We start from the raw sequence: 15,543 nt of genomic DNA, 5'->3' as shown, positions 1-15,543 counted from the left end.
AATAATAATAATAAATATTATTATTATTATTATTATTACTATTTATATAATGATTATGACGCGAACAGGAAAAATTTAATTTTTTAGCAATTCAAGAAGCATTGGAACGCAGACAGTCAATGTTGATACTATAAATACAGAAATTTTCAAGTTGCAACAACAGTTAGAAATAAAAAATCTGAAATACACGCTATAAAAAAAGACTTCGATACTTGTTACTTGAAACTGGAACTTATGAAGGTATGAGGGCAAGTCAATAAGTTCTTAGAAAATCTGTCAGAGGGCACTCGTAATGTCATGTCACATTACTTTTTGACAAATAGCTTTCAGCTAATTACTCTAAAATTTTGAGCGGAATTTATCGTATAGTTTGATTTCTGTAGACGATTAAAACGAACATTTGTATTTTTTGCAAAATGGAAAAAAACGAGTTTCGTGCAGTGATCAAACATCTATATATGAAACGTTTAAGGCCGAAAGAAATCAAAGCCGAGTTGGATAATGTTCATGGCATATCTGCACCAACGTTCGCGACTGTATACAATTGGGTGAATAAATTTAAACGTGGTTGTACATCCACATGTGATGCACCTCGTTCGGGACGTCCAATTGAGGCTACTACGTCAGAAATCATCGATAAAGTCCACGATATTGTTTTGACTGATCGACGAGTGAAAGTGGATGAGCTTGTTGAGGCCACAGGCATATCACATGGCACAGTGGTTACAATTTTGCACGAACAATTGGGCATGATAAAGCTATCGGCAAGATGGGTGCCGCGTTTGCTCACTGTGGACCATAAGCGCGACCGTGTGACGATTTCAAAACAATGTTTGGAGATGTTTCAACGTAATCCAGATGAATTTCTGCGTCGATTTATTACTGCGGACGAAACATGGATCCATTACTTCACACCCGAGACGAAGGAACAGTCAAAACAACGGACTTCACCGGGTGAACCAGCTCCGAAGAAGGCGAAGACCGTGAAGTTGGCCGCAAAGGTGATGGCCACAATTTTTTGGGATGCACACGGTATAATTCATATCGATTACCTTCCGTCGAAGCAAACGATCGATGGCGATTACTACGCAGCCTTATTGGACCGTTTCAACAACATTTTAAAGAAAAAACGTCCCCATTTGGCGAAGAAGAAAGTGCTCTTCCATCAAGACAACGCACGGATTCACATGTATCCAGCACCGATGGCCAAATTCAACGAATTCCGCTACGAATTGCTACCTCATCCAGCATATTCGCCAGATTTAGCCCCCTGCGACTATTTTCTGTTTCCAAACCTGAAGAAATCATTCGCAGGAAAGAGATTCACCACCAGAGAGCAGCTCATCGCTGAAACAGAGGCTTATTTTGAAGGGTTGGACGAATCATATTATTCGGACGGCTTGAAAAAGTTGGAGAATCGTTGGATCAAGTGTATCGAGCTGAAAGGAGACTATGTTGAGAAATAAAAATGAATCGATCAAGAAAGAAAAATGTTTTACTAAAAACATTATGTTTTTCTAAAAACTTATTGACTTGCCCTCGTATGATAGAACTCTCCAATAACAATTTAAAGCTGGTTGTGAATATTCTGTAATCTGTATTCATCTCTGCAGTTTGAAGAGGAAAAACCCGTAAAGCAAGAAGCATTGATGATCGATAGATAGTCAATTGATGGAAATTGACGTGGTGGATGAAGCACAAGAAATCGATCCAAATGATATGGCAGGACTGATGAGGAAAATGACACTACACTAAAGATGTATCTTCAAGGAATTGGAGAAACAAAAGCTTTTATAATTTTATTATTAATATTTATTTAAATTAAGCAATGTACTTTCTATTTTCTATTCGTGGGTTGTTTTCTTAATCATTTTCGCCATTGAATATTTTAGTATTCGAGTATTTAAAATATTTCTGTCTTATTATCTCAGATGTCATCCGAGTAAATGTTATATTCAAATACCAAATAAGTAAAATGGTTTTTTTTTTTTAATTAAAAGAAGAGTGTGTTTATTTTATTTGTATCTCATAGTTTTGAAATCTCAGTTGTGCACAAACAAAATTGATTATACAAAAACATGTAACGCTCTTTACATTTTTACATTTTCTATAAAAAATAACCAAAATTGTACGCATACGTTATTGGTTATAAAAAATATATATATTAATACTTATGTATAATTAAAAGAGGAACTTATAATATATGGATGGAATTAAATTTTTGACAGAATAGCAATAATTTTGAAAAATCAATGTATCATAGCAACGTACAGTACAATTTCTTATAGAGCTATAATTTTTCGTTACATTTACATGCATTTCAATATGCACATCATAACGATCATGAAGTAAAAGTGACGTGAAAAAATTCTTAAAGTTCTTAGCATTTCTCAATACAGTGTATATAAAATCCTAAAATTATTACTATCATTATCGTTACAATTATTAATATTATTGTTATCATTAATATTTGGCGAAAATAAACACTCGTGTATTATAAACATAAATACAAGTTTCAAATATTGTCATGTATGATACTTCTCCTAAGCCGTGTTGATTTGTGAGATAAATCTTTTTTGAGACCGTGCAGCACTTTTTTCACTCTTGTAAAAAAAAATACATAACAAGCAGTTAAAAAAATAACTGATTCTGAACATTCTTATCTCTAAAAATCTAGTGATAAATCTATTTAAATTGTAAGAACATGATAATATTCAAAGTCTCGTAATAATGTAGTTGTGTATCTATAATGAAATATACATTGATTCGTAAGTAACTCGGTTATGCAAAATTATCACAAATTTGCTGCAAACTAACAATATACTCTTTAAATATACTCTTTTGTACCGTTCTTCCACCTAGATAATAATAATAATCGAAAATATCGTACTAAACGTTCCATGTGCAATCTACACAGAGCTTGTACAAAGTTAATGTTTTTTTTTCGTAAAACAATACTATACATGACTCTCCCTCTCAATACATTTAATGTTGTTGACATGTAATTAACTTCGCAAAAGAAAAAAATTTGTTACTTGTTTCAAAATCGTTCAGTCTCTTGATAACTATTTACATAGCTACTAGACAATTAAAAATTTATCTTATTATGATGGAAAAATTAATTTTGCTCATCCGATAAGAGTATCTCCAAGCTGAATCTCCAAGCTCGGAAAAGGCATGGGAATATCTTTAGTATAAGTTGGTTCGGAAATAATTAACACGGTTTGTAATTCGATTGCTTGACATGATTCGATTACTGGTACTCTGTCTAATAGAAATCCTATTCCTTCAGAATTCAACACTTTCGTTTTTCTAAAGTACTTTTATCGGCAATCCGAGTTCGGATATTGTCGTTTTATCTAAACCGCGATCTAATTTGTGTAGCCTTCCCATTACGTTCTTTTTTTCGAAATACAAGAAATAATTTCAAAGTGGAAGGGAGAAAGAAAGAGAGAACTTACTTTCATTGTAACGTTACATGCTGAAGGATTGCTAATGAGATTAAATCACAAAGAGATACTATAGTTTGAACGTAATAGGAAGAGATTTCATTTATAACATTAATACGAGAGCAATTACTTAATCTAGTTGTCGAAAATATGTTTAAGATCGTGCTCGTAGGCGGCGATAAGTAACATAATTCCAAGGCCTGTCGATAAGCCTAAAGTTTGCCAAATGCATTGTAATCGCGAACCACTTTCCGCGGAATGACTCGACGACAATTCTGGTATCTAAGGAAAAAGAAATAATTCAAGAAGCGTTTCATTCTTAAGTTATTGTAAATCTTTCGTAGAACAAAGTATACTCACCATATCTACTAATGCTATATATATAAATATTCCAGCGGCAACCGCAAATATCCAGCTGGTAGCGTCGGAAGTGCTTCCTAACAATATTCCGCCTATCATACCTAACAGACAAAGCACTGAAGACAATAAATTGTAAAAAACAGCCTGTTTGGTACTCATGCCCGCTTTCAGAAGCACTGCAAAGTCACCTGTACAAGAATATTTACGTTATTGTATTACTAATAGCGAATTCTAATGGACGCACTTAGTGTGCACAGACGCACATTATCGCCGTCGTACACAAATTATCGTACAAAAATACGATTATTATTATAAACATAGAAACCCATTAAACCCATTAAACCCATTAAATAGTGAAATACTAAACTCACTTTATTATGCTGTTAGGTAAAATATGTATTTTATAATTCGAATTATTTGCATTTCCCTTTTACACTCAAATTAAATTAGTGTACAACGGCTTTAATATACACCAGTACGCACTAGTGCGGTCCAATCGAATTCGCCGTAGTTACACATATGTATTTATAGGTACACCATCAGGGAGACAATACCGAGTTCATGAGGTAATTCATGACAGAGAACAGCAATAGCCGTGGAGAATCCACCTGCGATGTTTGCTGAAAAAGCTGCCCCGATAGCCATGCCATCCGTAAAATTGTGCAGACCATCCCCCATTACAACCATCCAAGCCACATTGGACATTGATTCGGGAGCCGAGTGTACGTGGCCTAGAATCGAAACGTTCGTGCTATCAGATATGCACACATTGCGTAAGATTATAATATTTATACAATATTTTATTATAAAATGTTGAAAACGCACCATGGGAATGACTATGGCCATGATGTTTGGTCTCGTGTTCACGTAGAATGACGGTATAGCTCTCCGATTCATTTAATGATACGTCAACACCATCGGCATTTTTCTTAGCATTTACAATCGGATCATCCATTCTCCAATCATCTTTTGGTTTTTTCTCTATGTCATCGGTCACGATTTTCGTGACAGAGTTACAATTGGATGTCAATGGTTTCTCCTCGTCGATGATAGGTGGTCTTTCATGATTTATTCGACGATTGTGATGATTATCTGCATATTTCATTGATTATTTTTATCTTTTAATATGCCTTTGAAATAAATATATTAACATGACAAGCTGCTCTATTTCGAAACGCGATAGCCCAGATAATCACGAAATTTAATATACATTAAATTTAATACAAAAAACAGCTGTCACCTTGAGTTTCACTAGCAATCTCGCCGTAACAATACGGGTACGAAGAGTATTTGTGTTTACACAGCTTTTCACCGACAACATTGCTGTTTGGCCCATCACTCTCCCTCATTACTCTCACGCGCGTAGGTAACTACAATATTATTTCACCGATTGATATAACATAAGAAATCAATCGTTTACGAAGATAAAGATTCCTCTTTTATTCACCTTTTTCTTATGCTGCCAATGCTTTCGCCATTCGGATATCACATTTAACGCCTTCTCAGTGAAAAAGAATATCACGAAACCCATCATAGCGACTAATCCTTTCCACATATTCATACTATGTAGATTCACATGATCGATTAATAACGCGTTACTGTCATCATGATGATGTTCGTGTTCGTGATGTTTATCATTTTCATGGTGATGAAGCGGCATCATCGCCTACAAACATAAGATACTGTAATATTAAAATATATCATTCTATTACGGATGTATATAACACTTTGATAAAATAAAAAAAAACTTGCGTGTGGTAATAGATGGATAAAGGCATCACCGGTTAAAGTACCTACGGCCAGGGCAACTAGAAATTGTAACACGTGATGGTAATAATTCTTTCCCATGATCGGAATTACTGCTACGCCGAGCAGTCCGCTAAGACTAATTACGAAAATACTAACTGTTGAATATACCCAGACTGGAATAAATAAAAGTGACAATTTTTTTATTGCCTTTCTTCAAAGAGAACTGACTTTAAGACTAAATTGATCATTGCATTTTGTTCATTTACATCCATATAATACCTTTTACAGTATTACGCGCCGAATCCTCCGTTGTATAAAATTTATCAATTGGCATGACATGCTTGTAGTTCTCGGGTACTCGTATACAGCCGTTTCTCTCCGAACTGGATTCGGCCGCTAATTGATACATAAGGACCGGACACACGCGTTCGAAAAGCCAGCTAGGCAATGTCGTCGTGTTATTACTAGAAACGTAGTGTGTATCTTGGGCAACAATACTTAGCAACTCTTGACTATTTAAGCACTGAAATAGAAGTAAACGCACTGTGTCGACGCATTATGTATAATTATAGTACTACTGTAGTATAATTACTACAAAACAAATTTCTCAAGAATTAAATTATTCTGATAAATAGCGCATATCTTACCCTTTCCTTATTATTGTTACTATCTGCATCGTGTAGGCCTTTACTTGGAAAATTCTTATTATCTGTAACGTTTGAAGATAGTTTTCTCTAAGTTTACTATAATCTTTTAATGTGTATGTCGAACATGTGTTTATTACCAACTAATTTTATACATACTTCTATCAGTGGTAGAACCACTATCCACCTCTAACGTATCAAATAATCTTAGTAGACCCAATTTCCGGACAAGTTTTTCAAAACCTTCCATAGTTATACTCGTTCCATCTCCGTAGGCCTCAAAGATCTTCTGCATGAAGTACCTCTCATTCACATCTCTTTTTAATCTAGATTTATTAACGGTACGTAAATCTTCGCTAGATTGTACAGACTTTTGTTTGACACTTGCCACCAATTCTGTTTGAGCAAGACGTTCCAACAGTTCCGCATCTCTCGAATTTACAGACACACGTGCGTTGTTAATTGGCGATCGTATATCTTGTAGATTGCCGCCGCCTTTGAAGCTTTCCGTCATCTGTTTCTTAAGACGAGTATCATATGATGCAGTCGATATCGCGTCAATGGTTACCGAAACATTATTATTGCTATTACTGTCAATGCGTTGAATAGGATGAGATCTTACAGCGTCGTGCTTATTGCTAGTGAAGTTACTTGGATCGTATCGCTGTTGATTCTTCAAGTATATATACGGTTGTCCTTGTGGATCCGAATGATTTTTGGTACTTGTTGAATTATCCGATGCCATCACCGACAAATTCGTATGCGCCGAACAGGGTACATGTGCGGCGCACAGTACACACACCACGCATACGGTAACGATATGATGTGACATGATGAGCCTCCTGAAAGCAGAGCATATATACATATATAAATATATTGTGTATATATATCAGGAGATACGCGGTAGTGTCTCCGGGTATGTTTAAAAAAAAAAAAAAGATACTACAAGTCTCTTATCCCGAGCCATCAAAGTCCATTTTTTGGAGGTACAGGACTACTAAAATATAAAAAATTTTGAATCGCACGTAACATATCCTGAAAGGCGGCATCGCCATGAGTAATTTGAGCCAAAACAAAAAAAAAATATATATATATATACACACACGAATGTATACCGTATTTTAACTATACCGATCTATAGGCATGGGAAGTTGCAAAGCGCCCATTTCAATTGTTGGAGAATTAATTCTGCAGACTTACTAACATACGTGCAACATTGCGCAGGAAACAATTATCACAAATTCCATGATAATATGTCAAGTATAACCAGATAGCTTGAGTAATCAAATAATGATAACAGTATTTTAATATTTTTCTTTCCTCACTATCTTCTTATCATCAACAATACTATTTCTTTCTTTTCCGTAATTACCAGTAAATTTTTATAACAATGAGTATGATTAATTATTTTGAGATTAATAAAAAAAATTATAACGATTAGTTATAAAGGACTTCAAGCTATTTCGCACCGCATTACTTGTATACTTACATGACAATCTTACTTATAAACCACGATAACTTCATCGCGAACTAGAAGTGTTTGCGACAGCGTTTCACAAACGTCTAACTTACAAGTGCAACAAAGCGTTTCTTTATAAGTGACAACGTTTAACTAATTATTTTAAAAATTGTTCAACCTTCGCTTTCGTTACGTCTGGGTAACTCCCACCAATAATTCGTGCGATAGAAGTAAATTATTACAAGGCCGGTGAAGAAGAAAAACCCCAGAAATATATCCAAAAAAACAAAAGGTGTGTAGAAATATTTGAAAAAAATTTTTTCAACGTTAATGTTTCTTCGAAATCGTCAGATAACGAGCGAATCAGTGAACGAGTAAAATTATGTTACTTGAACAAATATCTGTCCAACGCTGCATTTATTGATACAAGCAATCTACGGCTAAGTCTGGCCATAGGCCCATCCAGCGTCGCGACATCTTATGCAATGTGTGCTGCCTGACTCATTCTTCTGCCGCGTATACGTATATATAAACATCTAATCTATATTAAAAGCGTACTCTCGTACGCGCATCACAATAAAACTATGCAGCTAAACCCGGCTAAATATAAAGTAACGATTAACTTCCCCATGAGATGACGAGCCGTTCGGCATTAAAGAGCGCGAAAGAGATTAAAATAAAGCTGATACGCGCGCACGTGAGAGCGCCACGTACATCTAGATGTGACATCTCTCGTGCACTACATGTCTCTCTAAAAGGACCGACGCGCAGATTGTTCTCGTCGGAAATCCGAAAACGGCTCGGCTTGCTAATTAATTGCGTCGTCCCACGTGTGAGAATTGCGTTTCTTCGTTTCGCTCAGTCTATCGAATTTACTGTCTGAAAAAAAGAGCTTGACTCTGTTGCTTCCAATTGTTTCTTCCTCGCGTGTACTCTGTGTTATCTTAGGATTAACTTCGGTCTATAATAGATGTAGTAACCCCTTAGCCTTTTGAGATCCAAGCTCCGTTGCGACGTTAATTTGCTCCAAGCTTTTAATTTTGCAGTTGGAATCTAACCAACTCGAAGCTTAGAAATTACGACTTAAGATAGTATCGGGGGAAAAAAAATGTTAGGACAAGGTGGTACAATTTTGAACAAAATATAACATTTAAATTCAATTTTCGAGGATTCAACAGTATGGCAACCCTTTCATTGTGTGGGGGATACCGAAAGATATATCAAAGAGAAAGAAACAAACATTTGAACTTTGAAAATGGGATTTAAATTTTATCTCGTATACAAATTGTTCGAAATTGTAGCGTGAAAAGCTCCGAAAGTAACCGAATCAACCTGAAAATATGGGAAATTTTCAAGTATCAAGTGACAATCTGTTATAAAGTGTAAATCTAAACATTTTATTCGGAGGAATAATTATTCGGTTCCCATAAATTACAGGCGACAAGGTGTGATAACGTGCGCAAATGATAGGATGCCGATAACGTACGCGACTAAAAATAAATCGATATCCGATCTCCGGCGACTTCGGTATTTCGTTCATTCGTATCTGCGTATGATATTCGACACCGGTACGTGCTGCTCGCCCTCACACCTTGTTTTTCTCTTTCGATCTGCTAACCGTCGTTTAACGACGCTATTCTACATACGCAGGTAACACCGTTATACGCGGTTGACGCGTGTCGTCGATCCTCATGCGTTCAAGACACGCCGCGTGTCGCAATTCGTAAACGCATGTATGTACGAATCCGTAAACAATGAAGCTAGACGCGAATCGATGCGAGATCTCGATCTACTTACGCCTCGATCGAATCGCACTGCTCCTTTTTACCGCGCAGATCCTTTTTTTTTTTTTACAAGGAGAGGGGAAAAAAAAAGAAAGGACATCGCACGAAGGATTTCCACGCGTCGGCGAGGAGGGACCTTCGCGAACGCGGAAAAGTACGGCCGAGAATTACAGGCATTACGGCCGGCGCCGAAATAGCCGCGGCGTAGCCGCTATCAAAAACTGTATTTTTAGCTGTCAAAAAATCGGAGGTGGGAGATTAGGAGAAGGCGAGAGAGAAGGGAACGAGGAGAGAAACCTCGTCGCCGTTCACCTCCTCCTCGTTCTCCCTTCCTCATCGTACAGACTACCGTACTTTCGGCACCGACTGACAGAATTTCGAATTTAGGTTAGGAAGGCCAGGGTTTTCCAGCTCTCGCAGCGGGGTAGCCGGGGACACGTTACGTGCTCCGTCGTTCGATCGAGGCTACCCGGCGGCCCTGCTGGCGTGTCGAGTGCTGACCAGTGCTGACGTACATCGGTGACGATCCACGATCGTCACCGAGACACGTTTTATCTCTCTTTGTTTCTCTCTCACCCGGCTTGCGTTGATCCGCACCGATCGGCGCGTGCGATACAGAGGTGTCGCGTGGCGTGGAGAGCCGTGCGTGTAGTCTTCCCTTTCTTTCCTACTTCCTTCCCTTCTCTTCTCGTCTCTTCTCGTCTCTTCTCGTCTCTTCTCGTCTCTTCTCTTCTCGCACGACCGGCCGTTACTTCTTCGCACCCTCCTTCTCTATCTCGATATCCCACCTCTATCTATGCCCCGTGACGAACTGCGCCGCGCGGCCCATCCGTAAGCAACAAGTACAGTATACCTACTCTGAATGTAGCGCTTAGCGCAGGAAGATGATAGCACGGCGTGAACGATGGACTTAGGTAGACTGGCGGCCTGCTGGTCGCCCGACGGCGCGGATCGTTTGCGCAACGCGATGCTCCTCTATCCTCACAGCTCACTCATACTGCTCGTGCTCGTATTCATTCGCGGGCCGATACAGACGACACAGACACATACAGAGTCTACAGAACGTATGGACGTATAGAACGACGGACGTGAGGAGGACGAGGAAGAGGAGGGTGGTGACTCGATGCTATATACTCGATTAGGGATACGCACTTTCTTCCAATTCTGATTCTAATTTCAAACATATACATAATTTGTTAATTATATATATATATATATACATTTTCTATATATTTGCAATATTTTTTAAAACAAATTAAAGTTTGATTTTTGTCTAAACGAAAAAGTTCAAACTTTAATAATATATATTATAAAAATCGATGATATCAAAAAGGATAGAGATTCGTCAGATTGAAAAATACATTCTACTTTCTGCCTTCAATCTTCTGGTGTATTTATAATACGCCAAATCGACGACTTTTTTTCCATCTTTCCCTCTCTGTTGTTTCGTTCCTTTTTCTTTTCCTCTCTCACACGATCCTCTTATTAATCGAAACGGGATCCAGTATCGGCAACTGTCGCGTCTCGATGGAATTTGATTCGATTTTCGGCCCCTCTTGGGCCAATGAGATCGCGTGATTGGCGGCGAGGCGACAAACGTCATGCATACCAATCGTCCTCCGCAATTAATCGCGATCAATCACAAACATGCTCCAACGTTCAGAGCGCACTCTCCCCTTCCGCCTCCAACGACTTCGGAGTTCAGACCACCCGGAAGGTTCTCACCCATTTCATCGATCTTGACATAATACGCGTTATAATAATCGCGGACATAATATTTGTCGGCGATAAAAGAGTCTGCAATTTATAATAGTACGCGATTGCTATTCCAGAAATTACAATTGAACTGGAGAGAATCAATTTTTTCCCCCTCGCTTATATTTCATTTTTAATAAATATTTTAGATCCGCACAACTGTTGAACAAACAGTAATATCATACAACAATGTTGCAATTAATGTTATTATACTCGACAAAGTAAAACATGATGTGTTATTATTAGATTTATATACGTATATTGTTAAAAGCAAGGTTGGCAAAAAAATGTTTTTTTAAACATGTTTTTAATGCTTCGTACATGCTTTAGACAGTATTATAAAATAACTTTGTAAAATATGTTAAAAACATCGATTAAGCATGTTTTAAATAGTTTAAAATATGTTTAAAACATGGTTTCTACAAACCCTGATTAAAAGGAATTATAATATTGATGCCATGTAATTTGTATTCTGTGGATAACGAAACGTGATAGAAATGATTAACTTAAATGTTAAATTTATCTAATTATAAACTTCACATATAAGTTGGAGTTTTTATTTAATATACGTTATATAATATACAATATATAGTAATTTAAATACATATAATTTAAATAGAAATTTTTTATGTATAATTCGAATATATGTTGCAAACAATTGTAGTAAAAATCTCTAAAAACTTGGAGACCTCTATTTGAGGTATAGGTATGATTGCGTATTTTCAAACAAGGTGAAAATTACAAAAGTGAACAAAAGTGACCAGAATTTGACCAATAGAATTATAAATATTCTAATAAATTCGCTCACTTTTGTAATTTTCATCTCATTTCAATGTTACATACACAAAATTCAGTTCGCACATTCGCACATATATATGAACCAATTTATTTTGGTTTTGAAACACTATTCTATTTTATTATCTCGTAGCGCAAGTTTTTTTGCTTTGTTGCTGAATTCCATCGTTTCTCTTTTTTTTTCCAGCTCTCCAACGATTGTGTTCGCCAGTTTAATTTCTAACTTAGCGAAAATACGCAAAAGGAAGCAGGAGAAGAGCGAACAGCTTTTGAATGCTGCTTTGATTGTCGAAGTGGGGATAAAAAGCCAGCTTTCTTTCGTTGTATGAAATTGCACCTTTAAAAAAAAAAAACACATGCAACTATAAAACTCCGATCAAAATTTAAACCGCAGCGGAAAATTACAAGTCTTATCAAGAAAATGCGAGGTTCTTGTTTAACGACCATGTATTCTTATCAGAATGAGTTTCAAGATATAGAAAAGAAAAATAATTTGACATTGCACGCACGTGTCCTGCATGCATTTCTATCTGACCTCAAGTTCTCAAAGGTTACCCAACAAACGAGAATGGATTAAAATGAATTGAAATGGATTCAGATTTTCAGAAATATTGATTCACGAATGTTAAAATGAATGCATTTTAATCCTGAATGCATTTTTATTCATTTATAGAAATTGCATGGAGCATATCTCTATGCCTTTCAATCTAAAGATAATATTAGCTTTTTCTGTGCATTGTGAATACTGATCAATTCAAAATTTTGAATAGGCAATGCAGTTTTTCAATCCAATTGCATTCAATTGAATCTAATTGAATCCAATTGAATCCAATTAAATCCAAAAAAAAGTAGTTCGCTATTTAAAATACGCATTCGGATAGAAAAAAATTTCCATCCATTTTAATCCATTCTCGTTTGCTGGGTACTTTTCAACGAATAATAACATTATAATTAATGTAACATAAAAATATAATATAAAAATAATATATAATTTCATAAATAACTGCCAGACAGAGATAAGATTTCATCTGTTTGCATCGATTTCAGGAGAAATCTCGAGTCGACACGGAAGAAACCGGAGATATTTCCACAAGGGAGGATCGATGCTTTATTAATTTACACGGTAAATATGACACTTTCAATTAAACTCCAATTAATTTAGTTTATAAGTAATCGGCGATTGATTTGATTGGCCGAGGATCCAACAAGCTTTAATTATAACTACACATAATCAAATTCTTTTCACAATAATAATTCCATCCATATTATCAAAATACTAAAAAGTATATATTATTTGATAAATTTATCGCTGATTAAATCAATCAAAATATAGTCGAATTTTCCATAAATTTCGTCTATTTTTGTCAACTTTATTTCGCGTAAGATATAAACTGGATATAAATACTATATATGTGAGATTGGAAGGGAGAAAGTGCGTGTAGCGTGCTCGTTTCTCGCTCGTGGCGCTTTTATACGAGCGATCGGTTGTGGATTTTGAGAGTGAAATAAGAAGCAGCGTCGCGTCGTACGATTGTCGTAGACATGCCGCACGTATTGCTGGGCGATTCGATCGCGGTGGAATTAGAAGGTAACGTCTGAAAATCGCGTTGAATCGCATTGTCCAAACCGCCGTTCCCACAAATCCCGCTTGAGGGATCTAACCTTGCATCAACAAAACTGTAAACAAAACCGCGCGTAGCCTTCTTGCATGCTGTCACCGTCAAATTCGTAAATACCCAACTATTCGACCTTACCTCAATCATTCAGTTTTTTTCCCTTACGTCATAGCTTTTCACTCGTTAGTTCTTCACATGTATGCGTATGCGAGTACCGATTATATAAGTGTCATTAGAGAATATAGGTGAACCACCTTGTGAGCGTCGTTAACAATTGCATTCTCTTGTCGCAGCTCAGGAGCCATGGCCACAACCGATTATCTTGTATCAGCCGTACGAGGTCGAGCAGATTCTGCTTCCCGACAATGCAAACTGTCTTGCGGTACAGGCTTTCCTCAAGATGTGTCAGCTTGATTTTCAAATAGAACCGAGGAAGAATGCAGAGTTTATGTCACCGTCAGGCCGCGTGCCCTTCATCAAGTGCGGCACAAAGTTAATATCTGAGTTTGATGGTATAGTAGCACACATAGGAAGTAAAGGAATAAGCCTCTCCAATCATCTGGATCCTGATGGCAAAGTGGACATGAGAGCATACCAGTCTCTTGTTAACAATGTATTTGTTAACGCTGAGCTATACATCTGCTGGGTAGACCCTGCGATTTTAAATATCACAAAGCAGAGGCACGGAAGCGTATACCCTTGGCCACTTAATCATTATCTGAATTGGCAGAAGAGACGAGAAGTCATAAAAAAACTCAGCATACTCGGCTGGTACAACAAAAGTTTGGATGAAGTTTTCGACGATGTAAAGAAGTGTTGCATAGCATTATCTGAGAGGCTAGCGGACGAAGAATTTTTCTTTGGGAAAGAGTAAGTAGTGAATTGTGTTTCTTTTCACTCCTTTTTGTTATCAATTCAATTGACACTTGACAAATTACAATCCTGTTCCATAAGACCCACCGAAGTCGATGCCCTGGTATACGGTCATATTTACACTCTCACGTCGCCCTCCTTCCCTTACAATGAAGAAGTCGCTGCTATAATTCGTCAGTTTCCCAAGCTTATCGAGCACATGTTCCAAATCAAACATCGTTACTTTAGAATTACTATTGGAATACAAAACAAGATTGCGGAAGAGTTTGAAATAATTGAATCATCCTCCAAAGATACTCTGTGGGATGGCTTTCGATCACAACCTGAATCGCTTCCTCCTCTTTCCGAGCATTCTTTTACATTGTCGTTCAATTAATGAAATATATCTAACTTTTTCTAAGTAAATATGTGTAACGATTTTACAAATATACAAATATACATATCGACCGCTAGGTGCGATATTAACGAGATTTTTTTCACATGATTTTGTATGTAGCAAACCGAATGAGTTGGACGCTTTGGTTTTTGGTCACATATTCACGATAATCACGACACCGTTACTTGACAACAAGCTGGCTATGATCGTACGGGATCATCCGAAGCTCGTGAATTTCTGTAAACGCATCGAGATTAGGTATTTTCAGCGTACAGAGGATTAGATAGAACTTTACTCGGACTTTAGATATATCGAGTTGCGGTACACCGATTATGTTCATCGTAAATTGAAGTTCCTGTGTTTTGCGACCAACGCGACCAAGGATGATCATATCAAGGAAAATCTTTGTAACATTCAATAAAATAACTCTCGATGATGATATGCTGTTAAAAAACGCTCTCTGTTTAGTGACACAAATGTTCTATCTTTCTTGGCATTCCACGAGTAACAAAAACAGAACGATATTTATGTCAACTTGTGTTACCAAATAGGAAACGTCTAAAAACATTGATTTCCTCTTGCCGCAAGATGGATATATCTGAAGTGCGAGTAATATTGAAGCATGACATGTAGTACATTTTCATGTTTTAGACTGTTGTTATAAACACATAAGATATATATAT

General features: G+C 36.8%; 2 protein-coding genes across 11 annotated transcripts; one reads left to right on the top strand and one right to left on the bottom strand.

Moving 5' to 3' along the window:
- Positions 1–2,412: 2,412 nt before the first annotated feature.
- Positions 2,413–10,472, bottom strand: LOC108747504 (zinc transporter foi-like). 5 transcript variants are annotated; one of them, XM_018485035.1, is made up of 11 exons: positions 10,022–10,472; positions 6,362–7,044; positions 6,206–6,267; positions 5,838–6,081; positions 5,562–5,731; positions 5,257–5,475; positions 5,050–5,179; positions 4,635–4,901; positions 4,364–4,540; positions 3,810–3,997; positions 2,413–3,731 (listed from the first exon to the last, which is right to left on the bottom strand). In XM_018485035.1, the coding sequence occupies exons 2-11, from the start codon at positions 7,032–7,034 to the stop codon at positions 3,585–3,587; spliced, it is 2,277 nt and encodes a 758-aa protein (XP_018340537.1). In that variant the 5' UTR covers positions 7,035–7,044; positions 10,022–10,472; the 3' UTR covers positions 2,413–3,584. The 5 variants fall into 5 exon arrangements, with proteins under 5 accessions (XP_018340537.1, XP_018340538.1, XP_018340534.1 ...); XM_018485036.1 differs by having other exon boundaries at positions 10,303–10,472; XM_018485032.1 differs by lacking the exon at positions 10,022–10,472 and adding an exon at positions 7,692–7,769.
- LOC108747506 (metaxin-2-like) lies at positions 7,918–15,520 on the top strand. 6 transcript variants are annotated; one of them, XM_018485038.1, is made up of 6 exons: positions 7,918–7,953; positions 12,183–12,545; positions 13,043–13,118; positions 13,910–14,481; positions 14,566–14,884; positions 14,981–15,062. In XM_018485038.1, the coding sequence occupies exons 2-5, from the start codon at positions 12,514–12,516 to the stop codon at positions 14,858–14,860; spliced, it is 975 nt and encodes a 324-aa protein (XP_018340540.1). In that variant the 5' UTR covers positions 7,918–7,953; positions 12,183–12,513; the 3' UTR covers positions 14,861–14,884; positions 14,981–15,062. The 6 variants fall into 6 exon arrangements, with proteins under 6 accessions (XP_018340540.1, XP_018340539.1, XP_018340541.1 ...); XM_018485037.1 differs by having other exon boundaries at positions 13,905–14,481; XM_018485039.1 differs by lacking the exon at positions 14,566–14,884 and having other exon boundaries at positions 13,905–14,481; positions 14,981–15,520.
- Positions 15,521–15,543: the final 23 nt, after the last annotated feature.

Source organism: Trachymyrmex septentrionalis, unplaced genomic scaffold (genome assembly GCF_001594115.1).
Source record: "Trachymyrmex septentrionalis isolate Tsep2-gDNA-1 unplaced genomic scaffold, Tsep1.0 scaffold2, whole genome shotgun sequence".
Classification (NCBI taxonomy): domain Eukaryota; kingdom Metazoa; phylum Arthropoda; class Insecta; order Hymenoptera; family Formicidae; genus Trachymyrmex; species Trachymyrmex septentrionalis.
Note: the sequence above shows the minus strand (reverse complement) of the source record. Positions and strands in the feature narration are given on the sequence as shown.

Bases quoted from the DNA above. Each gene is read 5' to 3' on its own strand.
- LOC108747506 (XM_018485037.1), top strand. From the start codon at position 12,417: ATGCGAGGTTCTTGTTTAACGACCATGTATTCTTATCAGAATGAGTTT. The intron at 13,119-13,904 runs GTAAATATGACA...CTCTTGTCGCAG, and splicing joins ATGCTTTATTAATTTACACG to CTCAGGAGCCATGGCCACAA. The intron at 14,482-14,565 runs GTAAGTAGTGAA...CTGTTCCATAAG, and splicing joins GAATTTTTCTTTGGGAAAGA to ACCCACCGAAGTCGATGCCC.
- LOC108747504 (XM_018485032.1), bottom strand. From the start codon at position 7,726: ATGAAGTTATCGTGGTTTATAAGTAAGATTGTCAT. The intron at 6,082-6,205 runs GTAAGATATGCG...CTTCTATTTCAG, and splicing joins GTAACAATAATAAGGAAAGG to TGCTTAAATAGTCAAGAGTT. The intron at 3,998-4,363 runs GTATTGTCTCCC...ATTCTTGTACAG, and splicing joins TGAATTACCTCATGAACTCG to GTGACTTTGCAGTGCTTCTG.